Source organism: Lates calcarifer, linkage group LG16_LG22 (assembly GCF_001640805.2).
Source record: "Lates calcarifer isolate ASB-BC8 linkage group LG16_LG22, TLL_Latcal_v3, whole genome shotgun sequence".
NCBI lineage: Eukaryota > Metazoa > Chordata > Actinopteri > Centropomidae > Lates > Lates calcarifer.
The window spans coordinates 4533700-4558743 of NC_066848.1; the positions used below are offsets into that span (position 1 = coordinate 4533700).

Below are 25044 nucleotides of genomic sequence, written 5' to 3' on the forward strand. Positions count from 1 at the left end.
TTTTCGATTTTTTTTTTTTTTTTTCCATGTAACGTGAAAGCGGCATTGAGGAAGATCCACGTTTCCCATGATGCAGTGCGGTAAAGACCCGGCGGGGACATTCAAAACTATGGCAGAAGTTTCGAATATATTTAAACCAATACCAAACTCAGAAGACACGGACAATGCGTCCACTACTAACATAGGAGAAAAAGAAATAAAGAGGTGCCTCTCGTTTTCGTCAGAAAAAGATTTTAGTTCATCGGAGGAACCGAATATGACACGTAAAGACTCAACGTTACAGAGTGTTCCCGACAGCTCCAGTTCATGCCGACTCTCTGCGGAAATCGCCGAACAGCTCTCACCACCGGCTGTACACACACGTTTAAAGGCGAAAAATGCAATTGAATTGTGTGATGTCTCCTCTGAATATCCACTAAATTCAAAACAGCAGAGTGCAAACGATACCGAGGACAAGGAAAACAACGCTGCGCCCTTTACAACCACTACTCAAGGTAGGTAATGTGAAGACAACCGGTGCGGCCCTCATGTTTTCCTAATGGGGGCGGTATTAAAGCGATCTTACCAATTCCTAGTACAAATCCAGCGAGGAAAATTTGTGAAAGGCATCAGTTTCTGCATCATAATAACACTGCATTTTCATTTTGACAGTAGAGTGTAAAGCTGAAACAATTCGTCGAATAATTGATTAGGGATAAACTATTTTGATGAGGGATAAATGGTTAGAAGTCTTTTGTGAAGCAAAACAGTTGTTACAATCTAATAGAAGTGAGTATCTGAATTATGTGTGCTTTTATTTTGATAATACTGTACTCAAGCAAAATACTGAGTATTTACCATATATGCTTAAGCAAAGGATCTAAGTAAATCTTCCACCACAGCCAGACTGTTGCTGTATGTAAAATTTATGTGGAGAATGGGGACAATGACTTCATTGGAAGACTGGCCTTGCTAGATTTCATTAACATCTAACTAGCTGAAATTGAGCAAGACAAGTCCATTGCTCACTCCACTGACCTTATTCTGGTTCTTTTTGGACAGATAATACCCAAGAAGAAGACACTTCTGGTCAGAGAAGTTTGCAAGATTCCAATGTGACTGCCAGTAAACATCATGACACAGAGGACAGTGATGAGGTGATAAGAAGAGCACAAGAGGAAGGCTGTGTGAATGTTGTCTTCCCAGGCACTGTAACTCAGGAAGGCTGCTGCCGCTTTGTCAGTGAGATCCTCAAGTGCATTCTTTATCAGCGACAGCAGCTACCCATGACATATGACCAGCTGGTGTATTCCCAGAAGAAACAGCAGGCCTCATTGCAGGTGAATAGGAAACATTATCATTGTGCACATCAGATGCTAATGAATAAGAAAATGTTTGTTGAGTTTAACTAAAGGTTTCTGGTGAATGTTTTGCTTCTCAGGATAAAGATACAGTGAGTCGGAGGCCGGTGCAGTCTGTAGATATGGACTGGCGGAAATGTCAACAAACCCTTCAGGAGCTAGAGGAGGTTCTGCAGCAGCTGGAGGTGCTGTTTTCCCTTAGCAGGGTGCCCCGTGTGCTGCTCCTAATGGGTGGCTCCATCGTCCTGCCCAAAGAGCTGTATGAGATCAACATGGAGGCTCTAGTATTGGCTGGTGGAGATCAAAGTCTACGGGTATCCTCATGCTTAAGGCAACTCTTCCGCACTCTTTTTGTGGCTGACCTTTTGTCTGACACCAGACCTGTTCGTTTAATGCCCACCACAGTCTTAGTACTGGCTCACAGGGATTGTGGCGTAGGGTGGTTCCGCCCTAAACTACAATTTAAAGTGCCAACTCGTGTGAAGAACCAAATTATTGCTTTGTCTTCTGATCCCAGCGCCTGTAAGGAACCCAGGGCTGACAGGTCAGACTGGCAGGATTATGTGTGGTTTCAGGCACCCATGACTATTAAGGGCTTCAGCAACTGACCCAAAAAGTTAAATGCATAGTCAGAGAGTGGAGATCTCCCTTTGTAAACTACAATAACAATTTAATGGTGAATCAAGTGAATTTGGGATTGAGCTGTATATATTTTAAAGAATTATGTTAATTTTTTTAAAAACTTAATTAAAAATGCGTTGATGCAAACAACAGTGGTTCCATTGACACAAACAGTATGGTGTATTATCCTTTTTTATTGTGCTCTGAAATATTGAGAAAATGTGTTTGGTGCAATATATTTTTAACAAGAATAACTTGAGAGGTTTGATACATTATATTGCTTTTTTTTAAAATCCAATATGTGGATGCTTTGGATTGCCAGTTTCATCTGTGTATATGTTTACATTTATTAAAACTTTAATATGATTTCAGCAGTGTTGCAATTTTGTAGGCACATCAAGCAATACGATGTGTTGTGGAATGGCAGAGATAATAGAAAAAAGGATTTGTATAAATGTCAAATTTGGAATGAATGATGATCAATCAAAATCAGACACAACAGCAATCATAGAAAACATGTACAATAACTAAAGTGGTTTCAGAGTGTATCCAAGTCCTCAGAGCTTCTCCACTTTTTTGGCAAACTGGATGAGATCGTTAGCGAGCAGCTGGGGCTCCTCAAAGGCAGCGAAGTGACCACCTCGAGGCATGAAAGTGTAGGAGTAGATGTTTCGATACCTAATTTGTGCCCACGACTCAGGGCAATGCATCAGCTCTTCAGGGAAGGCAGCCAGGCCAGTGGGCACATATATCCCCGTCCTAAAACAAAAAACAAGATTTTATCAGGGTCATCACATGATAGGATAAAAAGGGAGTCAGATCTGCAAAATAAAAGTTTTGACAGTATGAGCCCTTGGCCACATACTTTGCATCCACCCTTTTCTCAGGATTAGTCTTGAAGTTCTCTTTGTAGAAGCGCATGGAGGAGACAATGGAGCCTGTGGTCCAGTAGATCATGACATTTGTCAAGAGGTCATCCAGGCTGAATTTCCTGTACAGGTGCAGTCGTTTGTAAGTTAATACAGCCAGCACCCACCTTGCTGAATCTACCCCCATATAACTTCTATGCTGACAACATTGAAAACGTGAGATGGAATTACTTCTTTTACCTCTCGAGCCCACCATCTGCCAGATCTCTGTTCCTCATGTCAGTCCAGGTGGAGAATTTCTCCAGAATGTAGGCAGCCAAACCTACAGGAGAGTCATTCACTCCACAACCTGTAAACACAGTTTAAACTATATTAAGTGCTGAAATAACACAATAGATGCTTTGAAGAACACTTAAGTGTTAGTATGATCATCAGAATCACTGAATTTGCTGAATGTCCCCACCTGCAGTGTCTGGTTTAGTGGCCTGAATGTGGAAGTAGCCTGACTCCCTCAGAATGTCCCAGACATTCTTCTCAAAGAAGGGGAACAACCGGCGGACATCTTCCCAACTTAATCCCACCAGGAAGGGCAGATAAGGACCAATCATGAGGGACAACAGCACTTTGAGTCCCTTTGTTGATGTAAACATGTTTAAGTGGAGGCCTTTCACACACCTGGCAAAATAGGTTATGAAACAGATTACAAAAAAATGTCAACTTAATACATCTGCATTAAGTATCAATTTGTAGCTATTAATGTTCATGTTTTTTCTTGCGACAAAATCTCTTTTAATTGCTCCAGGAATTTGTAGTGTCAGTGGTTTTTGGACATTTGTGCTCTTTGCACACTGCAAACACTGTTTCACAATGTCACAATGCTTGCTTTAAAAAACAAGTAGGAGGTGGAAATTCCACTGCAGTGATAACTTGTTTTCAGTAAGGGCTTGTTTTCCTGACTGTCTTACTGAGGCTTCATCTGTGCCATGTTGGTGGTGATGAAGGAGCCCCAGTCTCCTCCCTGCAGATAGAACTGGGAGAATCCTAAACGCTCCATCAGTGTCAGGAAAACTCGGGCAGCAGCAAGACTGTTAAATCCTGAAGAGAAACAGGAGGCACATCTGTTGACATTTGCTGCTCAAGCCAGAAATACATATTGTATATACGTGTATTTAGAATCATCTACCTTGTTTGTGAGGGGCCTCGGAGAAACCGTAGCCCGGGATAGATGGGCATATGACCTCAAACGCAACACCATCCTGGTTCTCTGTGAGAAGTGGCAGAATCCTGTAGAACTCATAGAAGGAGCCAGGCCAGCCGTGAACAAGCATAATAGGCAGAACCTTCTGATTCTCACGGTGTGGTGGCCGCACATGGATGAAATGCACATCCAATCCTGCATTGAAGCGAAAGCATTGGAGGCATTGAAAAGAAAGAAATAGCATGTGGATTGACTCTTGGCCAAATATCAGAATTATTAAGGATCACTGAAGACCAAAGCAAACCATGGTGATTCAGCTAGATCTATGTGTACCTTCTATTTTGGTTTTAAAGTGTGGATACTTGTTGAGCACTGCCACCTGCTTTTTCCAGTCAAACTCATGTCTCCAATAGGAAACCACTTTCTTCAGATAAGTGGAGTTGAAGCCATACTGGAAGCCGCAATCTTCTACAGGATCAGTGTAGCGGGTTCTGTCAATGCGCTCATGAAGGTCCTGTTCAATAAGAGCACTGCTGATTAAACACCTCACTGTCTTATTATAAGAACATTTATTACTTTAAGTTTGGTCATTGGTGTAATTAACAGTTCAAAATTACCTTGATCTCTTCATCTGAGGTTTGCACTTTAAAGGGGTAGATTTTCTCATCCTCTGACAGTGGTTTCTCTCCTGCTCCCCACCAACCTTCACCAAGAGGAATGGTTTTGACTTGTCTCCTTTTGTGTGCTATGTATGCCAGAATACCACCTGCTGCCACAGCTGTACCTATGAGAACCTGCTTCTGGACAGGATCCAGGTCAAAGAAAGTCTCCCTGCAAAGTGTACAAAAGTCTGAAGAAAAACTCTGTGCAGATAATTACAGGATTGAGATCACTGCAAATATTTTAATCTCGATATAAATTAGTGTTCATGCTACAAGTCTACTTACTTCAAAACTTGAAGTCTTTGCATAGTGCCGTTCCAAAGGAAAACGCCCACAGGATTTTTTTAGACCTGCGCTAGGACAGAGTTAAAAAAATGTTTAATTAACCGCGCTGCGCTTCATAACTTGTGTACAAACATACCAAAGTCCATCCACCATGAATTTCAACATCGGCTACCTCGTTCTCCTGTATCAAGTGTACTTTGAGATAATGTTGGCGACGACTACGGGAACCACGGGTGTACAAAATGAACTCACTCGCGTCTGGCTTGGGAAGCAACGACCTAAATCAGATGAGGGTTTTGCGTTGCAGAGATTGCTGATTGGCTGCGAGATAGGCCACGCCCAGGGCAGGAAATAACCGTGACATCGCTGTTTATATAACAGGGAGGCGACGAAGCCGAAGGTTGTTGTTTTGTCTGCGTGCTTTACTTTCAGCAACAGAAACATGATGTGGAAGATTGTCTTTTCTCTTCTTGCGGCTGTCTTCGTCGTCGGACAGGGTGCTACTATGCCGGGGGGACGCATAGATATAGATATCAGTGACGCAGGAGCGCAAAATGCCCTGAACTTCGCCGTTGTCCAGCACAACAAAGGCACCAACGATCTGTTCCTCAGCCAAGTGGCAGAAGTGGTAAAGGTCCAGAGCCAGGTTAGTTACGTTAAATGTGAGCTTGTGAATGTCGACAGGATTGTAAACTACTGGATTTAGACACAAAACCAAAATAATCCAGTGTATATTTCCCCACCATATAAGCCAGCTACAGCAGGCCTGTTGCTGTCCCCATCTAACCTTTCATTTTCAGCCCTAAACTACCTGAAGTCACAATAACATGACTACAAGAATATACAGTTTTCTATCTATTCATTTATTCCCTGTGCGTGCATGGACACCAACGCTTAACATTGGAGACCGTGACAGTGAAATAACTTTGGCTTGAATATGACACATTAATCCTGTCTTATCCTGTTTGCCAGGCTCTACCAGCTGTAACATGTCGAGGCAGCTGCAGGTCTCCCAAGGCTTTTTCTAACAAATACATGAGCTGGAAACTTGTTCTCAGTCTCTTAAGCACACAGATCAGGTCATTTGTATTTACCGGATTTTTGTGCCCCGCTTGAAACTTCAAAAGAGGGCTAATATGGAACTGCCTCAGATCATTTGTGTGTTTTGGCGTTTAAACATTTGTGTTTGACTAACAAGCTGATATGGACAAGTGTTAATATTTGAGTGAAACTTAATGACAAGGAATGTCCTGAAATCTGCTACTGTGTGTTATTATTAAGGTTTACCCTGATCTGTATATCCAGTATTTCTCACCTACCTTTCCCTCCAGGTGGTCGCTGGCACCTTGTACACCATTACTGTGAAAATGGGGAAGACCTCCTGCAGAAAGGGCAGTGCAAATGAAGTGTGCCCCGTCCATGAAGACCCAGAATTGGCTCGGGTAATGACCTTAATAAGGAGCTACAACTGCAGCTTTTTGCGAGGGGGGGTCCCATTCCTTTTTTAGACTGGACACAATGTCATACAGCAGACTTGTTCTAAAACACTTCAACAGTAGAAACAGTGTTTCCTCAGATTGTGAAATGGCTGTATACTTCCCCTTTCTGAATCATCAAGCTTTGTTTGTTGCTGTTCCCAGAGAGAGAAGCAGGAACTAGCCAGAGTAGAGTGAATCTAAGGGAGTTGGCATGCATACTTGCATCAATAACACCATACAGAAATAGGACAATGTCATTGTTTGCAAATGATTACACTGCGTGTATAATAAATCACATGCATTTCTTAAACATCAAACACTAAGATGTTGAACCATAGTTATTTTTAAGATGACTAAGTTTACCCAAGAATTAAACCGTAGTCTATTAATAATAATACAGCCCTGAAAGAGGAAAATCAGGAGTTAAATATCTATTTGTTTTTTGTTTTTTATTAATCAATTTGATGAAAATTGATGTGTATTCTGAACTTTCCCCCTCAGCCCTACCAGTGCACATTCACCGTGTGGAGTAGGCCATGGTTGAATGAAATCTCACTGCAGAAGGAGATCTGCCAGTCATAGAGAACTGCGTGGGAAATCTTCAGTGTTGGCACTGTTTGTAAAACTGTCACACACAAGCAATATGCATTTTCTTGTACACAAACCACAAAAGTATTAACATTTCCATCTTCCCAATGCTATGTTACTGTGTGCTAGGCTGAATAACCCCTGATAGTCTCATTGTTTTGGAGTTCAGACTAATCTATGCAGTGCAGACAGACATTAATTTTTAGAGGAGCAGCTTCATTATGTATAATCATTAAATCAAGCAAGCAGATATTAAATCATTGTAAACCAAACTGTTTAATAGGGTTTTAAAAACCACAAGCTGTTTTAAAATTATTTTGGAAATAAAGTAGCACATGAACTTGAAAATGTGTCCATGGGTGAATTTTGTTTTTCTATTTACAGAAGTCAGTTTTAAATGTTTCTTCCCCCTATCTCTGTCATTTAACTTTGACCAAAATGGTATGAATGTTGTAAATACAATTTAGAAAGGAAGAACTACATTTTCATCGTTAACAACAGCAATAATAATAAACCCAATAGATTTTGTAAAATATATATTTTTTTAACTTCTCAGATATTTAGAAGATATTAGCTGGCTGTAACGAAATGATACAAATTCACTGATCGAAAAGGAGCACGAGGAGAAAGATATATAACTGTTTCCATTATGTTATTTTCTGGACGTGTCGGTCAATACGGATTTTATTTTGAAAGTCAAAAGCGGACCATTATGCTTCTAAAATAAAGCTTTTATTTTTACATTTCAGACAGGAAGTAGCCTACTAGTTCTGGTTTGAGCAGACAAGCCAGTTCGTACGAGATAAAAAAAAAAAAAAACATATGACCGGCAATGGCCGTCCGTAGTAAATAATTTATAAAGGCTGAACTCTTGAAACATTGTTTTGTGGAAAAGTGTAACTGTCACGAAGCTCCACTGTCCAAACATGAAGGTCCTGAACAAAGATGAACTGCAGATTGCTGAAGGAGTTCTGCTAAAACAGTTACCGAAGAGTCTCAAGGTAGACGGCTGCAAGCCATCAAAAACACATGCATTGATATGTCAGTATTTAATCGCAATGTACTTGTTGACTGCTGTTGCTCTTGCTTTTTTTTAAGGTCTATGGATTTCTGTATGCTATAAACAGAAACAAACCAAGTACACTGGAGGTAGTCGTTGATACGTGGCCTGATTTTAGGATCATCATTTGCCGACCTGATCTCAAGGTAGGTTCACATCCCATCTGAGAATTTGGATACGTTGTTGCCTTACCGGACTGTGACATTTTTGCATGGCATGTGATAGTTTCATTTTGTGGTTGCTTCACAGAACAAGCACGCGCTGGATTTAAGGAAAAAGGTGACATACTACAGCATGGATGACCAGGTGTTGAGGAAAATGCTCTTAGGGGAGAATGCACTTGACTGGAAAACGAATTTCCTTGTTGGAGGTGAGTTTAGAGCGCTGCGGAGAACAAAGGCTTTATTATGACAAGTTTATTGTTGGAGTGTGTAATGACCCTAATTTCATTTACTCAAGACCTGTACTTAGGTACAGTTTAAAATTATTGTACTCGTATATTTCTGTTTCACGCCACTTTATACTTTCACTCTGGTACATTTCACAACTACAAACAAAATTTTAGACATGAAATGTATGATGATCTTATGAAATATGATGCATTATTATGCAGAACAGTAAAGTCGTAGTTAGACATCCATACATCAGTATTAATCTGTGTAATATCATATATAAAAGTTTAATAGGGGCCATTTTTCTACATTGAGTCCTTTGACATTTAAGCACATTTTGCTAATAATATTGGGCACATTTCAGCATTTTCAATGCAGGCCCTTTGCCAGTAATGGAGTATTTTTGCAGTGTCTGTTTGCAGTTTTTACTGAATTAAGGGTGTAAATACTTTTTCCACTACTGGTGCAACCCGTTGCAGATTCAAATAACAGAATATGAATCATTTTTGTTCTACAGGATTTGACTTTTCCCATGCCCCCATGCTCAAAGAAGTGTCTTCTGACAGAGGAGTTAAACACAGATGTTATACTTTGGTGCATCTTCTGTATCTGCCAGACACCAACCATCTTGTCACAACAACAGCTGACAGGTATTCTCAGATAATTAAATGTCCTTTAAAGGATATATTTCACATAAATCTGCATCAGAGAAAAGTAAAATCAAATATTGTCTCCTCTCAGATGCAAGGTTATCATAATATTTCTCTCTACAGTGAGCTTGAATCACGGATTTCATCTCTTAACCTTTCCCATGTTGACTTGGTGAATAAAACCTGGAAGTTTGGAGGGGATGAGCGGGGTTACAATAACATTAAGAACCTCATTGGCAACTTCCCGTCATGCTGCATCACTGATAGCCAGGGTCTGCCTGTGTCTTGGATTCTGGTGTATGATTATTGCGCCATGGGCATATTGTACACTCTGCCAGAGCACAGAGGGAAAGGCTACGCCAAAGTGCTGGTCAGCACCATGGCCAGAAGACTCCATGCTGAGGGATACCCAGTTTACTGCTTCATAGAGGAGGAGAACATGGTCTCTCTCAGGCTCTTTAAAAACCTGGGCTTCATTGAGGATCCCACTTACAGGGCAGCATGGTTTGAATTCAACTTCTGATTTTGTTACTGGTGTGATTTCTAACAGGTTGTGAATCATTATAAACATAACTTGTGGGTTAATGAATAAAAATCTGAATGAAATGTAATGTAACCGGAATTAAGGTAATTATTAACACTTACTATCGTTACTGCAGAATGTTTCCTTTGCCTGCACATTTTAAAGATATTTTAAAGAATAAAAATAAAGTCTCCACGGTTATGTTGACTGTGCATTGTCACATTTAAATATGTGGTATTACAGGTTTTACAGGCTCTCCAAAACATTGCATCCAAATGTAGATTCTAATAATGGGGGTAGAAGTGACATTAACTAACATAAATAACACAATAATAATATCACATTTTTATAACAATTACTGGTATTTGGAGAAGTGCCAAATTAAATGTAACTGTGTATTTATCTCAAACTATATATCACATTATCTAAAATACATACATAGGCTACAGTATAGATGCTATAGAGACTATGTCATTTCATATACACCAATGCAATTATTAGTAACCGTGATTCCAAAAAATAAATATATTTCATGCATTTTCTGTGTTATTCCTGTTCCAAAGAGAGTGTGTTCTCTTTTTCACATTAGCTACAAAGCTTCAGCAGTCAGTTAATTTTTTTATTTTGTATTATTTTTTACACTTCTCCCTGGCTGCTGCACCTCTATTCTTATCTGTCAACAGACAAATTGTGACAAAGGAAAAAATAATAATAAATTACTGGATAAACATAATGAATGATCATGCTTCCAGACAGGTGATACAATTAAGCTGTTAACATACAATTGTTGAACTGTATCAGGATGGCAAGAGGCACGGATTAACATACCGAAGTTTTTTCTAATGGCGAAGATGAATAAAGGTTTTACAAATCTGAAATTGGGTTTACACGAGTTTGATTTGTTTAACTAGTTGTACGTTATAATAAACCGGGCATTGGAGGGTATGGAAGCGATTTTTTACTTTCGTTTTAGCTCAAGTTACATTTTTCCTTAGGTGTCGCAATTGCGAACTGGAATAGAACTACAGCCTGTTGCCAACCCGCTGGCATTTCTTCTCACTGACTCCAGCACAGTTCCACGATCCAAACTGGCTGATCGCCTGCGAGTCCCCTGATATTCCAGACCGGAAAAATATCTCCAAATATGAGCGTGGAACTGACCGGAGAGCAGCTGAAACTGGCTGAGACTCAGTTGACAAGATACTTACCACGGTCTCTGCAGGTCTGTTAAAGCCGTATATGCTACATCATAAATTCAACGAATCTGACTTTATCTTGTTAGGGTCACTTTTGAACATATACTTCTTCATTAATAACTAATAAAACTATTATTTGATTTACAATGTAGCTTTTTTTTTTTTTTTTTAAGGTTTACAGTGTTTTGGTCCTCAGAAACAGAGTCAGGTCAGACCCTATAAAGGTTTACGTGGATAGATGGCCAGAGTTTAGTATTATTGTCTGCAAACCACAATATGAGCAGGTAACTACTTATGTAACTGTTTAAAATACACATACATACATACACATAGTTTCGCTGTATGTCTGCACAGTATCTTCATTTTTCTTACAGAAAGGTGATCTCTTCAAAGACATGACTGTTTTTGCAAACGATGAAGCTATTTTAGAGGAAATCATAAGGAAGTCCTCTGTTATTGACTGGACCAGGTACCTTTGTCTCGGTAATAGCCATAATCACTTTTGTTCTTCCAATAGTCTTTTGAGAAAGAATGTGGAAGTCAGTTCATTTAACTTATTCTGTTCTTTTCCTAGCACAAGTCTTTCTTTAGTAAGGAATTTGCTGTTAAGTCCTACAATGATTGATCACAATTTAAGTACAGTGGGGTCCAATTGTGTGTAGCTGTTGAACTTGATCTTTTCTTTCATTGTGTTCAAAGTCCTCACATTGTTGATGGCATATCATTCTATAATCCAACACCACAAAAAGTTATGAGGGCAAAGATTGTTACTTTAGTACCATTACTGTGTTGAGGCTGCCCTGTAAAAGCAAAGCAGTAGGGAGAAGAAGTAGGTAAATAAGAAAGAAGGAATAAAGGAGAAGAGTCTGATGAGAGGGAATTCAATTCACCATCTATTCTAAGATTACTATGTAAACATATATAATTTATTAACTGCTTGTTATATCACTGTAACTTTGTGATAGTTTTGTCTTCCAAATACATCAACATTTGCACATTTAAGGTTTCAAAGCAAGGTGAAAATCACTGACACTGGAATCTTTACAGTGTAACAGTTTAAATAATACAGTGCTCAAAAGAAATACAAATACCAAATCAAGTTTCACACATTTGTTAATAGCTTCTCCATTTAAAAAAAAAAAACTTCCTTTCTTCTCCCCAAGCAATGAATCTTCACCACATGGAGATATTCAAAGCAGTGGCATCAGAAAAAGATGTGCCAAGCCAGAATGTGGCAGTGTGTCACATGATGATACTGGAAGATATATCCCAGCTTCCCGCTATAGACAGGTAGAGCCTATCCATGCAGTTATATCTTAATTCCAGTGTGAGACCCAAAATCAGTATTTCAGCTTTCATTAACAATATAGTTTACTTTCTCCTCTCTGTTCTCCATCAGCTCAGGGATCTCCCTGAGCTCTCTGGATGAATCGCACCTTGACTTGGTGAATCAAACATGGAAGTTTGGAAAGGATGAGGTGGCTGTGAGGATGATCCGCAACATGATTGCAAACTTCCCCTCCTGCTGCGTGGTGGATGCAGAGCGCAAGCCAGTGTCCTGGATCCTGACCTATGCGACATGTGCCATGGGCATGTTGTACACTCTGCCAGAGCACAGAGGGAAAGGCTATGCCAAAGTCCTGATCAGCACCCTGGCAAAGAGACTCCATGCTCAGGGATACCCAGTCTACTGCTTCATAGAGGAGGAGAACTTGGTCTCCTACAGGCTCTTTAAAAACCAAGGTTTTACTGAAGATCCCTCATACAGAGAAGTCTGGTCTGTCATCAATAATTTTTAGATAATTCAAGGATAATGTATAAATGTAATATATCTTAAATAACAGATGAGGCCTTTGTATTAACAAATTAGGTTCAAAATGGGATCTAATTAATTTACATTTGTTGCACAGAGGTGGGGTGAGAGGAACTGAAAATGTTCATCTAAAATTAGGATTAAAAAAATAAGATATTGTTTTTGTCTCCACTACATTGGAGCATTTGTTATTTTCACCTCAGGTTCAGCTGGCCTAAACAAAATAACCTTTCTTCATGGACATGCCCTTGTAGATCTCTCTTCAAACATCTCATCTCTTCTCTGAAAAAGCACTTGACGCATGACTGGATCTGAAATGAGAAGAATAAATTCAACATAAATAATGTGTGTATACATTACCCTATATTTAACAAAGGGGAAATAGTGGGAAATCTAAGCAAATTAAATTAAAACTTGTAGATGGTAAAACAAATGCTTATTATTGAATATTCAAATAATGATCTGGTTTATTAATAGTTTGAATATAATGAGAAACTGTCATAAAAAGTAACTACAGTAACTCTAAACTGCAATCTAAGATATTTGAGTCACCAAATTTTTAGTCAACTAACCATTTTACCTTTACTAGTTTATAAAGCATTTATTTCTGAATAAAAATCATGATGTATTAAAAAACTAATTGGAGATGAAACTGAAATTTAAAAAACTGCCTCTGACTGCTTCACCTCTGCTCTGTGAACACTTCAAGGCGTAGCAACCAAGTTTTCCAGTACTCCAACATCAGCTCTGACTTCAGCTGATGGGCATGGGCAGGTGAGCCATCCTTGTAGGCCACTACAATAAGTCCATTTTCAACCTGCAGTGGGAAGAGAACAGTCACATTGCCAATGTATGACATACTGTGTCAGACATGCAGTAATCCTAAAGATTAGGATTCATTTAAAGATTTTATAATCTATCTTTTGAGCAAGGACTTAAGACTGAGAGACAGTGAAACAATCTGGGTGAAAATCAAAGAATTACAAGGTCATCACTTCATTTATCTCAATACAACACCTGGTATTTGTAGTTGTAATCACTGTTCAAAGCCCCAGCATAGGCTGCCACTTGAATAGGGTTGTCATATGTATTACTCAGGAATGGCTTGGGCTTTTCTGAAGTCTTCCAGTCAATAACACATAGTACACCTCTGCGAACAGAAGAAAGAGTGTGGTGAGGGCGGTGTGAAAAGTCAAGTCTGGTACGGAAAAAGTACACAAATTTACCATATCTACCTGTAACGAGCGACACAATCCACAATGCCCAGATAGTTCAGGGTGTTATGTTGTACAGTGGATTCAGTAGCTCTCACAGCACTGACATCTTCCAGTATGTGAGAGATGCTCTCCATGTATCCCTGTATCTCTGGTGGATACTCTTTTGTCTCTGAAGGATGTTCGTTCTTCCATTTTTCACCTGATGTCAGAATGTCCTCCACAGCTGAATGGAAACAGTGCCCTTGCCTAAATAAATCTGATTGAAAACAATTTCGGGTCACTTAATAATCACACTTCTAAGCACAGATATCACGGATATACAAGTAAGAATTTGAAATTACCACAGACACACGTTAGTAGCATGTTACATTCATGTTGGAAAACTCACTCTGGCAGTATTCTTTGAAGCCATCCTCTCCGAGCTCTGCGATCATCTTCCTCTTCCATCTCTCCAGGTAGAAGATCTGCTCTGGGGAAAGCGTCTGCTGAAGAATGCGGGTCACACTTGGTACTGAAGACCTGCCTTGTCCTCTTTCAAGCACAATCCGGGCTGGAGGTCCTGACTCTGGCTCCTCTGTTTCTAGAGTCTTTTCAGAGTGTAAGAAGGGATGAAGTGATCTAGGCTCCCTCATCTCAGGTCTTGTGGAGGGTGTCTGAGCTTTGACAATACGTCCATAAATATGCTCGTCTTCCGCTTGGAGGGACTCTGGCGTTTGGGCACTGACCCTGTTGGATATGACAGACTTCACAAGAGAAGAGTAGCGCTCACTGTCCTCTACGCTGTACGGACTTCGTCTTTTGGGGGAACTTAGACAGTGGCAAGCAGAGAAGTTTCTCACAGGGAGGGGGATGCACTGAGGGACCATGACGCCTCCGGCAGACACTATACGTTTAAGAATGAACATTCTGGCGACTTTTTCACAACAACCTTGAAAAACACTGACTTGTTGGCTTTCTAAATACACATAACCACGGAGGTTTAATTGATTTTACAGTACATTTTAGCGGTGGTACTTGCCCCGACTTGTTCCAAACTCGTCCAGAGTTTCTGAACGATGCGCCTCTTCCGTTGCACAGACTTCCGTAGCTGGGAATTGAAGTTCCGTGTGTCGATTTACGACCGCATTTGAAATGGTATAAACTACATTACCCATAAGGTGCAGTGTGTCATTGAAATACATCCGTGTCGGCATTTACTCGGCAGCAGTACTCATTTTTGTTACTTTCTTGTACTTTTTCAACTCCGTATGACACATTTGTTCGTTAACGGTAACATTGCTGTTTAAAAGGAAGTTATCGCAAATCCTGTGCTTTATCAAATACCGGTACAGAAATATGATATGACTGATTGAGTCAAAAACCAATCGTAGCGTTTGTAAATTTGACATTGTCCAATCAGATTCACTGTAAGGCGGGATTTAATCTTTCATCACCAGAATGGGGGCGAAAAAACGATTTGACAGCTCGTCAGCCAGCTAACCAGTCAACGGAGGTAGAGCTTCCTGCATATAGTTTTGTTATTTGGGTTGTTGGCCTGTCCTTGCCATTCCGTCGAATTCAGTCCCACCATGACATCCACCTTAGACGAAAACAACAAGGAAAAGGTAAGACACATAGGTCTTGGCATGTAAACTGCGCCGAAAGTCAGCTAAAGATAGCTAACAATAACGGTTGCTTTCTGACACGTTATTACCGCTAACTTTTCTGCCTTCACAACGCTAGCTTCCGGCTAAAGCTAGCTAACGTTTCTTATCGTTAAAGCTATCTGGAAGTGTGTAGCGTTAACGTGACATGAGTAATGTCAGTCTGCATGTATGCAGAAAAATATGTTGTTTGCTAATGTTACCTAACTCAATGAGCGTGTTAAAACATGCGAAGGTTATCGCTGATTGTTCGCTGCAACATATGACGTTAAAGTTACAGAAAAGTAGCATAATCTGTATGACATTAAGCTGTCTCTTCCACTACGTATTTACTCCAAAACTGCTGTATTACTGTGCAGCCGGTGATAACAGAGCTAATTTTATTGGCACTCCCACAAGTGTCAAGAAATGGTAACTCTGCCGTGACTTTCTGGATTTAATTTAGCAGGGTCTGGTTTTGAGAGTAGAGTGTAGTCAGAAGTTCTTCTCAATAGTACTGTTATACTAAGATCAGTTTCTTCTATTTTGTCCCTACCGTGTATGCCAATGAGGTAAGACTACAAACTGCATCCTCCAAAATGAGACAAAGTCGCATCAACATCTCTGTAAAACGGTTTCAATAATAACTGCATGGTGGATGTATCCATTAAACTGGCAACTGGCAGCAAGAGAGTAAATAGTCAAAACTATGTTTATTTTTGTCATAATATAACAGATCAACATGGGCGTGGAACTAGCTTTTAACTGGAGTCTGCACTTACTGTTAGATCCAAAACATAACTGCCTCTGGACCTTTTACCCAGCACCACCTAAGTACCTGAAGCTCTAAACCCATGTCTTTCAGTGCTACAGTTTTGTGCATTTCTGAAATCTGAGGGCTGAGTATTGTTGAACCAATATCCAAATGCAACGGTTGTGAGCTGTGACTAGTGTTTCTGCTACATGCGGTCCCACTTTTTATGTGGGACACAGAAACGTCAGAGATAAAACTGAAACTAAACTATAAAAGCAAACCAAAATAAAGTGAATCACTTGGCATTTGTGATGGGTTCAGAGTGAGGACTAGATGAGAGACCAGCTGGATATTTCTTTAAAGCAGCAAACCAGCAAGGAAAATTCTATTTGTTTGTGACAAGTGATTTTTTTTGTCCTTACATATCATAACCCTGGTGTATTCTTTCTCTTTAGATGCGCTCTGTGTCTGTGGATCTAAACAATGATGCCTCTCTTCTCATTGACATTCCTGATGCTCTCTGTGAAAGGGACAAAGTCAAGTTTACTGTCCATACAAAGGTATAAAACTTGTTTGTACCCTGAAACCAGACTTACTCCTAACCTTAAAAAGATTCTAGAGGGTATTTGCTGCCTCACTGACAGGTTTCCTCACACAATTCTTCTAATATAACTCTGTTTCCAGACCACACTCAGCTCTTTCCAGAAGCCCGAGTTCTCTGTTCCCAGGCAGCATGAAGACTTCATCTGGCTACATGACACTCTGGTTGAGACAGAGGACTATGCTGGCCTCATAGTAAGTTGCAGCACTTGCATACATAGACAGAGGCTATTTGTCTTTGGTGTCTGTGTACTTAGTGAAGAAAAGAGAAGTTAAAAAAACAGGTTTGTTATATGTAAATTCCAAGATAATCCAGCAGTTACTCATTTGAAGAATACTTTCACAAAAGTTTTAGAGTATGTTACACCTTAACACCATTTAACCTATATGAATCTTTAAAGTAATTTACATCCTGCCTTATCATTCATAGATTCCTCCAGCGCCCCCAAAGCCTGACTTTGAGAGCCCAAGAGAGAAGATGCACAAACTGGGGGAAGGTGAAGCTACAATGACCAAAGAGGAGTACACGAAAATGAAGCAGGAGCTGGAAGCGTGAGTGTGATGCTCCAACAAAACATAAAGATACTGTATTGTATTCCTTAGACAGTGTCATGTTAGATCCTTAACAAAAGCTCCATTATCTGTGTGATATATGCCATTTTATTCTTATTTCAGTGAATACCTGGCTGTGTTCAAGAAGACTGTCCAAGTGCACGAAATCTTCCTGCAGAGACTGTCCTCTCACCCCATTTTAAGCAAAGACAGAAACTTCCAGATTTTCTTAGAGTATGACCAGGATGTGAGTTCCTCATAATGCTGACTTCCTTTCCTGAGTTGTTCGTTGGAAAGAGAGGAAGTAGAGTTTACTGGACACTTGTGACACATGGCTTACATCCTGCTGTGATCAGCATTTATGCTTATCTGTGCAGCCTTTGTCAGTCAGTAGCAGTAGCGTTTGTTTACAGAGTTCTGCTAAGAGTTACACACTTTATATATTTAGGTAGCAGTCTGATAAAAGAATACACTATACATGTATTTGTAGGCCATGCTGTGACACACACTGATGCAAAAACAATGAATTCTTGCTAGCAGCACAAACATTACTTCAGTCCTTACTTTCTTCCAAAACATCACAGAATACGTTTGAACAAGTAAATATTCTTCCTTTCCTAGATTTAATATGCATCCTTTCAAAATTCTGTCATTATAGCTGAGTGTGAGAAGAAAGAATGCCAAGGAAATGTTTGGAGGATTCTTTAAAAACATGGTGAAGTCAGCTGATGAGGTTCTTATCTCAGGAGTAAAGGTGGGGTCTCTGCATGATCTGCTTTCAGCATTTATATGACATGACTGTATTATAGATGCAGTGTCGTAGCTACTAATTACTGTAATTTCTCTGTGTTTGTTTCCTACGCAGGAAGTTGATGACTTTTTTGAGCAGGAGAAGACCTTCCTGCTTGACTACTACAGCAAGATAAAAGATTCCACTGCCAAGGCAGAGAAAATGACCCGCTCACACAAAAGTATTTAAGGGTTTTTGCATTGTAATATTGCATTATATATTTGCATTATATTTGAGTGGTACAAAACACTTCAGAATGAACTTGATGGGGATATGTGGTGTTGAAGTGAATTCATTTATATTTGCAATTTGCTCAGTTTTAAATGATAGTTTTTGCTATTACAGATATTGCGGATGATTATATTCACATCTCTGCCACTCTGAACAGTATCTCTGCTGATGATAGTACAGCAAATAAAAAGTGAGTATAACATATAATTTAACATTCTTTGTACTAGTTCAACATTAAAAGCAATGGTTCTCATTCTGCCTTATCATTAGGACTGAAACAAATGTATGGGAAATTTTCAAGATGTTGGGTTGCAGTGACAGTTGCATGCCCTCTATATTCACATCTATATCAAAGACATAATTGCAGAGTTTTCTCTGTTATGCCTTTTAATGTTTTTTCTCAGGCACCTGGAGAAGTTGTCAGACCTGTTTGAGAAGCTCAGAGTAAGTAGAACCTCGTGTTTCAACAAACTGAGACAATTTTGTTTTGAGTTGTTAGAGCACTGTGGTAACTCCTGTATGTTTTTTTACTTGTTTTCTTGCAGAAAGTGGAAGGAAGAGTTGCATCTGATCAGGAGCTGAAACTGACAGAGCTGCTAAGATATTACATGAGAGACATCCAGGCTGCTAAGGTGAGACATGTTTATCTTCTGCCTTCATACGCTATGCAGAGGCTCACAACTGGGCTGCTTGTTTATGCAGTTCACACATCACTTTGTTTCAAACACTTTATGCAACCCTTTACAATTCGTCCAAATACTTTGCATTTTAATAACAAATGTGCTGCGGTTTAACTCAGATCAGGGCTCAGTATTAATCCTTATTGTTTTATGAGTAAATCTGAATGATTGAAGGATAAAGATAATAAGAAAGTAATCTCTATTATTTTTAGCTGCAAACCAGCCATTTTCAGTCATTGTAGCATTAGAGATATTTGTTTTTGTTATATTCAGCACAAGGACCAAATTAGTATTATTATTCAGATTTGAATAACTGCATTTAAGGAGCAGTAATGAACCCTGATATACAAAGCAGAAATGCATGTATTTTGCACTCTCTATTATCTTCTGTCCAGCACATCTTCTGTTAAAATCTGTGTTTTGTGAACATGAAATTAGATATTAAATAATTAGATGTTGGGCTTAAAGGATTGGTTGATATTTTTCAAATGAAGGCAAATTATTTTTAAAGTGCTTCAAGTGCAAGTTCCCTATTCATTGTTCTATTTCTCATGTAACTATCTGGAACATGTCTGTTAGGACCTTTTGTACAGGCGAGCCCGGGCGTTAGCTGACTATGAGAACTCTAACAAGGCTTTGGATAAGGCTCGACTGAAAAGCAAGGATATTCCCCAGGCAGAGGAGCACCAGCAGCAATGCCTGCAAAAATTTGACAAGCTTTCAGAGTCTGGGAAGAAAGGTTTGTGCATCCATGTGTAGTGGAGATTCATTCTCTGCTTTTTACTTTGTGTGTAAACTGGAATGCACTGGGCAAGCCCTTTTTAAACTGCACAATGTTTTCCTCCCAGAGCTCACTGGTTTCAAGGGCAGACGTGTTGTGGCCTTCAGGAAGAACCTCATAGAGATGGCTGAGCTTGAGATAAAACATGCCAAGGTGAGCAGCACAATACAGCTGAGGGCTGCATGAGATAGAAAACCATCCTCAGATACATTTATACTTTGTGATTCTGTCTGGTGGTGTTTACACTGATGGAAAGTACTTTCACAACATTCCCATGGGTACGCTCACTGTGCACACCATACTAATACTGGGTAGGCCTTTCATTTGCTGTCAAAACAGCCTCAGTTCTTTGTGGCATGGATTCCACAAGATGTTGGAAATATGTTGGGAAAATGCGCAAACACATTAGATAAGATACTCAAAAAGCTAACTATAACTGTGATACAAGCATGCATGTAAATGTTGTAGTTTGTGAGATATTTGTTGGAATTGAAATAAAAACATGCACCACAATGTAACAAAATGAGTAGAAACAGAAAATCGGTATAAAAGAGGATACAGTAATAACACTTGGCTAGTTTAGGACTTCATCCCACTGACAATAATATGATATGCAACATATAGTGAGTATTATTCATATCATAAAAGTATTAACACCATTTTCACCTGTCTCCACAGAACAATGTGACTCTATTGCAGGGATGCATTGACCTGCTCAAGAGCAACTGACATGTTTTCAAGTGTTCCTGTCGTACCATCACCAAGTGACCAGTCATAACAAATGGAAATCTGGCGTCCCTGGGGCCTTGCATGGACATGAATTGAAGCCCTATCTCTGCTCCCACCCAAGGGCCTGATGCCACTTTAAAACCCTGCACGAGACCAAGCGTCTTGTAAGCACAATGTCCTCATGTTTACAGAGTCCCTGTCCTCTGGTCTGTGGTCCATCGTTTTCCATTATTAATGGAAGTCATACTCAATGTGAATACCTTCAGGCTGCCACCATTAAGGTCTTCCATACTCTGACAGCACCAGCAGAGGTGACTTTTCTGTTTTTTGGTTATTTTCTTGATTTCTCAATTTAACATTATGCACATAGTAAAAAATCTTGCCTTTTTATCATATGTCTGCCTCTATGAATTTGGACTCTAACCTCCTCCTTCATGTAAATACCCTTTTAAAGAAGCTTAGAGAATCTTTTTTACATAGTGATAACCTCAGTTTTATGATTCATCTGTTGCTTGATCTTTTGGGGTGTGTGTTGTTTTTTTTTTCTTTTTTGGCTAATGGAATGGTTTTACATAAGAAAAACTGGTGCCTGGAAAAAACATCTTCATGCTCTGCATTCCTGGGCTCTGAGATTAGTGTGCAACCAAACCAACCCTCTAGTAATGAAACCCATGACTGACTTAGAAGACAAGACAGATCATCTTCAAGTGTTCAAAAATAGCTTCACTTCACCTCAGGAATGGACAGTTGGATTGGTTCCTATGTTCTTGTTTGCAAGAAGTGGCCTCAGATCCCATAGTTGTCAAAGATGCACAGTAGTTTTGCAAAAATGGATGAATCATGGAAGAGTTCAGCAAGAGATTGGTGAGGAGAATAAGTCAAATAGTAGTAATGACTATGAGTCTGCATTTTTGGTTTTATTTGCACAGGGCACCTGTAGCACCCCTTCACTACATTTATTATGTCCTCAGCAGCTTCTTCACCCCAACCAACTCTGCTTATTCACCCCTTTCCTCTTCAGTGTGTAATTGTTGTTTTTCTTTATTTTGCCTTTTATTCCCCTTTTGTTATCGACAGGCTCCCATGTATCAGACCTGACATATTCACCAGTTTGTTTATTTAAAACAGTTAGAAAAAGATGCACTAAAAAGATGAAAAATACTTTACAATGATGACCAGGCTGGCTCAGTGGAGTGTTAAGATGCATTATAGTTTTTTAAGAAATTGAATGTATTTCTAATGGATTCCAACTGTGTGAATTCCTTTACATTATGCTTTTCTTACAGAACATTAGCATTTTATAAATTTGTAATGATGGCATTGAATAAATCCTACTTTCCCAAGTTTTTCTTTGCTATTGTGTATTTGTTTTGAGTGTTTGTAGCTTATTTTAGTTTTATGGTACATATGGAATCTGTCTGTTTGTCCTTATAACTTTTCTCTTGTAAGAAAATACAAAGTATTGTATTTTATAGTGCCACCCAATATACCACTAGGTGGCACTATCCATCTAACCATTATATCCTGTTTCCACTAAGTTTCTAGTGTGTGGGCCCTTGAATTTAAACACAGCTGTATGCATGTTTGTGTTAAATCCATTGACCACAGTGGATCCTGGGATGGGACAGTGTGGTGTATTAGGTAAGCTTTGAGGAAATGCCAGAGTGCTCATGGGAATCACCACCACCAAAATGCACATTTCATGTCCTATTTTATGAGCAGCACTAAGCAACATGAGCTAAACAAATAATCTGCTGTGAAACACTACAGCCCATGTGAAACTTAATATTTTTTGTGCACCAGGTCAATTATCAAGTACTTTCTGTTACTCTGCATTATAGTGAAAGCATTTTTATCTATGGTATGGACATGAAGACCATTTACCAGCACATAAATAATGCCACTCATTGAGCAATTAAAGGTTATACCTGAATAAGATATGGAGGAGAAACGTTGTAATGATCATGTGCATAGACAGAATATACCTGTCCGTAAGGGATTTGTCAATATTGACATCACCAGCAGTGCAGACACAGTGACCTGTCGGGTTTGGTCGATTTGCTGATTGGATGAAACTGCAGGCTAGAGCCAATGAAATAACAACACACTATCAGTACAAACAGATTAGTTTGCCAACTGGGATCAGAGCAAACAGGATTTGAAAGCATGGCATGAAAGAATTACTGCTATGATGAATCCAAAGAACAAGCCCTCTTTTTGGAACATCAAGAGGAATGTGTAATAAAAGCTTGGGTGTCTGTTTTAAGGTGCCACCCTTGAGGCATTTACTTATATAGAACTTATTTCACTTCACTATCCAGACACTGATCTGAGTGTATCAGTGTGAAACAGAAACGTATCAGTCCCAAATTCAGGTTTTTTAGAGTTCCTTTTGTGTAGCTGCTGTGTTTATTGTGATAAAGAATTTCTTTAGTTCTTGCTCCTGCTAATCTCAAAAGTAAAAGTTCTGAGGCAACAATGTACTGTGTGAAATTTCTCTGCAGTGGTGTAAGGCAACAAATCTGCTTGCTTCATTTCCTTATCTCCCCTAAGGCACACTTAGATAATTTACAGGCTTTAAATGCATGATAAGCAGTGAGATTTTTCACATTTCAAGAGCTTTTGGAGACATTATCACTGATTGGCCATTAATAATTAATTCAACATCATCTTTATGGTCCTAAATCTTTTTACTAGCATGTCAAAATCTTCACTCCTACACACACCAGTCTTGACAAACAGGCCCAGGAATTTGTGAATGCATAATAGAAGGCAGTAATGTAATAAAGAAGGGAAAAAAGCATCAGTTGACATGGTCTTTCTTTTGCTGTGTCATGTCGTGATGTAAGTACTTCTGAGTCTTTGGCCACTTTGGTCATGGATAGGTGAACTGCAAAGAACAAACATCTTATTTATGCTGACTGAGCCTGTGAAAGCACCTGCTGTATGTCCCATAGCTCTGTCATTGTTCAACTGAACAGTCATGATAAGTACAGACACAAGCCATGGAGAAGGACTGGAGGCATATAGCATGAAGACTACCTCAAATAGAAACCATGTCTTCTGAAGGGACTCACAATAAGAAGGTGCACCTGCACAGCTCTCTGGCGTAACTGAACTGTCAGCTCTTCCTTAGTGAAACAGAACAGTGTGCTATTTCCTGGTGCCCATCAGGTAAAATTTGCACACAGTCACAGATTTCTACCTCCTTAGTTATGTGATATATGAGACACCTCTGACACACCTCCTGCCAGGAGACCTACAACAAGTGTTTCTTACAACATGGTCTCCTTTGGTGTGATATGTTGCAGATTGCAGGTTCAAACGTATGGAAAACAAATTGCTGGTGCCTACCATGGAAGCCTCTTGTCAGTTTCAGTATTCAGGATTTAGCAATCACGTGACAAATGAGCAGCTCCCTTATGTCTGTGAGTTAAGATCTCTAAATATGGAAACATTAATGAGAACTGATGTAATACTGAGGGAATCACTCATTTTTTTCAGATTCTCACTGATTCTCACAGTAATTTTATGCCCAAACAATGTCTTTTTCCTTCAACAATGAAATTGTGTCATTAACACAACACTAGAAAGCTCACAGGACCAAAAGGTTTTGGAAGTTGCAAGCTTTGACCAAACCTTTCCTAGGTTAGTGTGCCCTGCCCTGCTCAGACAGTCATTTGCTTTCAAGCACACAATACAAATACACCATCTAAAATAAGTATTTTATCTCATCACACAACAGAATTACTCTGAATGTAACTGTTTATATTTCACAGCTATTTTATCTAATGTAGTTATAAGTAAAAAGCATCACATTATATAAATACTAGAGCAAGAAAGAGCTGAGTGAGAAAACTTGACCAACACTGAACTTTCAGTAGCTGAGAGAATACAGAGTCAGTGTGAGAAAGGGGAGTGAAAATGCCATCAGTTACAGCAGCAATGCAAAGTGAAGGCAAAATCACTGACTCTGGTTCATGTGCATTAGATGAGAAACATCATACGTGATTATTAAGAAAGAATTTATTTGTAAATATAGAACCCAAACTGCAATCCAAGGTGCCAGGGAACATTGTTGACTGTCGGTCACATGTGGCACGGCAGTGCATGAGGCTCATTATTATTTATATTTACTGAAAAGTCACCTTAAAACACAAAAGTTACACAGCTATATTTTAGTGCTGATGTAAGGATTTCACACTGAAAATGTAGTATATTGTGTTTTATTTCTACTGTATATCAAGTATCATGAGGTTGCTGTGAGGTTCTTTACTGTATAGTTTGATGAAAGCTGACAAGGACCTCTGTGACTAGACTTGAGAAACAAGTGCCTCCACTTAACAAACTGTTTTATTAAACAGTTTGAGGAGAGGCTGTGTCAAGAATGTCTACAAAAACAGTTTTCAAATG

At 39.3% G+C, this 25044-nt stretch overlaps 7 protein-coding genes across 9 annotated transcripts; 5 read left to right on the plus strand and 2 right to left on the minus strand.

Moving 5' to 3' along the window:
- The first annotated feature begins 36 nt into the window (after nucleotides 1-36).
- Nucleotides 37-2332, plus strand: mad2l1bp (MAD2L1 binding protein). Its single transcript, XM_018667032.2, has 3 exons — nucleotides 37-494; nucleotides 1042-1319; nucleotides 1421-2332. The coding sequence occupies exons 1-3, from the start codon at nucleotides 68-70 to the stop codon at nucleotides 1946-1948; spliced, it is 1233 nt and encodes a 410-aa protein (XP_018522548.1). The 5' UTR covers nucleotides 37-67; the 3' UTR covers nucleotides 1949-2332.
- Nucleotides 2136-5276, minus strand: ephx5 (epoxide hydrolase 5). 2 transcript variants are annotated; one of them, XM_018667029.2, is made up of 10 exons: nucleotides 5148-5276; nucleotides 4976-5045; nucleotides 4646-4859; nucleotides 4362-4542; nucleotides 4014-4223; nucleotides 3796-3925; nucleotides 3294-3505; nucleotides 3071-3179; nucleotides 2827-2952; nucleotides 2136-2720 (listed from the first exon to the last, which is right to left on the minus strand). In XM_018667029.2, the coding sequence occupies exons 2-10, from the start codon at nucleotides 4996-4998 to the stop codon at nucleotides 2519-2521; spliced, it is 1407 nt and encodes a 468-aa protein (XP_018522545.1). In that variant the 5' UTR covers nucleotides 4999-5045; nucleotides 5148-5276; the 3' UTR covers nucleotides 2136-2518. The 2 variants fall into 2 exon arrangements, with proteins under 2 accessions (XP_018522545.1, XP_050932835.1); XM_051076878.1 differs by lacking the exon at nucleotides 5148-5276 and having other exon boundaries at nucleotides 4976-5141.
- A 62-nt stretch (nucleotides 5277-5338) lies between these two features.
- Nucleotides 5339-7389, plus strand: cst3 (cystatin C (amyloid angiopathy and cerebral hemorrhage)). Its single transcript, XM_018667042.2, has 3 exons — nucleotides 5339-5621; nucleotides 6307-6417; nucleotides 6955-7389. The coding sequence occupies exons 1-3, from the start codon at nucleotides 5418-5420 to the stop codon at nucleotides 7033-7035; spliced, it is 396 nt and encodes a 131-aa protein (XP_018522558.1). The 5' UTR covers nucleotides 5339-5417; the 3' UTR covers nucleotides 7036-7389.
- Nucleotides 7390-7789: 400 nt separating this feature from the next.
- Nucleotides 7790-10203, plus strand: si:dkey-76k16.5 (uncharacterized protein LOC566887 homolog). The gene is made up of 5 exons (XM_018667040.2): nucleotides 7790-8042; nucleotides 8140-8247; nucleotides 8351-8471; nucleotides 9011-9143; nucleotides 9267-10203. The coding sequence occupies exons 1-5, from the start codon at nucleotides 7968-7970 to the stop codon at nucleotides 9664-9666; spliced, it is 837 nt and encodes a 278-aa protein (XP_018522556.1). The 5' UTR covers nucleotides 7790-7967; the 3' UTR covers nucleotides 9667-10203.
- A 451-nt stretch (nucleotides 10204-10654) lies between these two features.
- On the plus strand, nucleotides 10655-12809 carry si:dkey-76k16.6 (uncharacterized protein LOC566817 homolog). Its single transcript, XM_018667041.2, has 5 exons — nucleotides 10655-10888; nucleotides 11036-11146; nucleotides 11237-11345; nucleotides 12026-12152; nucleotides 12262-12809. Exons 1-5 carry the CDS (start codon nucleotides 10811-10813, stop codon nucleotides 12659-12661), a joined length of 825 nt encoding a protein of 274 aa, XP_018522557.1. The 5' UTR covers nucleotides 10655-10810; the 3' UTR covers nucleotides 12662-12809.
- Nucleotides 12810-12838: 29 nt separating this feature from the next.
- mgme1 (mitochondrial genome maintenance exonuclease 1) lies at nucleotides 12839-15087 on the minus strand. Of its 2 annotated transcripts, XM_018667037.2 has the most exons (6): nucleotides 14911-15087; nucleotides 14281-14775; nucleotides 13911-14148; nucleotides 13693-13825; nucleotides 13362-13492; nucleotides 12839-12986 (listed from the first exon to the last, which is right to left on the minus strand). In XM_018667037.2, exons 1-6 carry the CDS (start codon nucleotides 15083-15085, stop codon nucleotides 12947-12949), a joined length of 1212 nt encoding a protein of 403 aa, XP_018522553.1. In that variant the 5' UTR covers nucleotides 15086-15087; the 3' UTR covers nucleotides 12839-12946. The 2 variants fall into 2 exon arrangements, with proteins under 2 accessions (XP_018522553.1, XP_050932837.1); XM_051076880.1 differs by having other exon boundaries at nucleotides 14281-15044.
- A 268-nt stretch (nucleotides 15088-15355) lies between these two features.
- snx5 (sorting nexin 5) lies at nucleotides 15356-21974 on the plus strand. The gene is made up of 13 exons (XM_018667039.2): nucleotides 15356-15496; nucleotides 16724-16828; nucleotides 16953-17063; nucleotides 17299-17420; nucleotides 17544-17667; nucleotides 18079-18174; nucleotides 18286-18391; nucleotides 18556-18631; nucleotides 18846-18885; nucleotides 18987-19073; nucleotides 19701-19860; nucleotides 19970-20055; nucleotides 20581-21974. Exons 1-13 carry the CDS (start codon nucleotides 15461-15463, stop codon nucleotides 20629-20631), a joined length of 1200 nt encoding a protein of 399 aa, XP_018522555.1. The 5' UTR covers nucleotides 15356-15460; the 3' UTR covers nucleotides 20632-21974.
- The last annotated feature ends 3070 nt before the right edge of the window (nucleotides 21975-25044 follow it).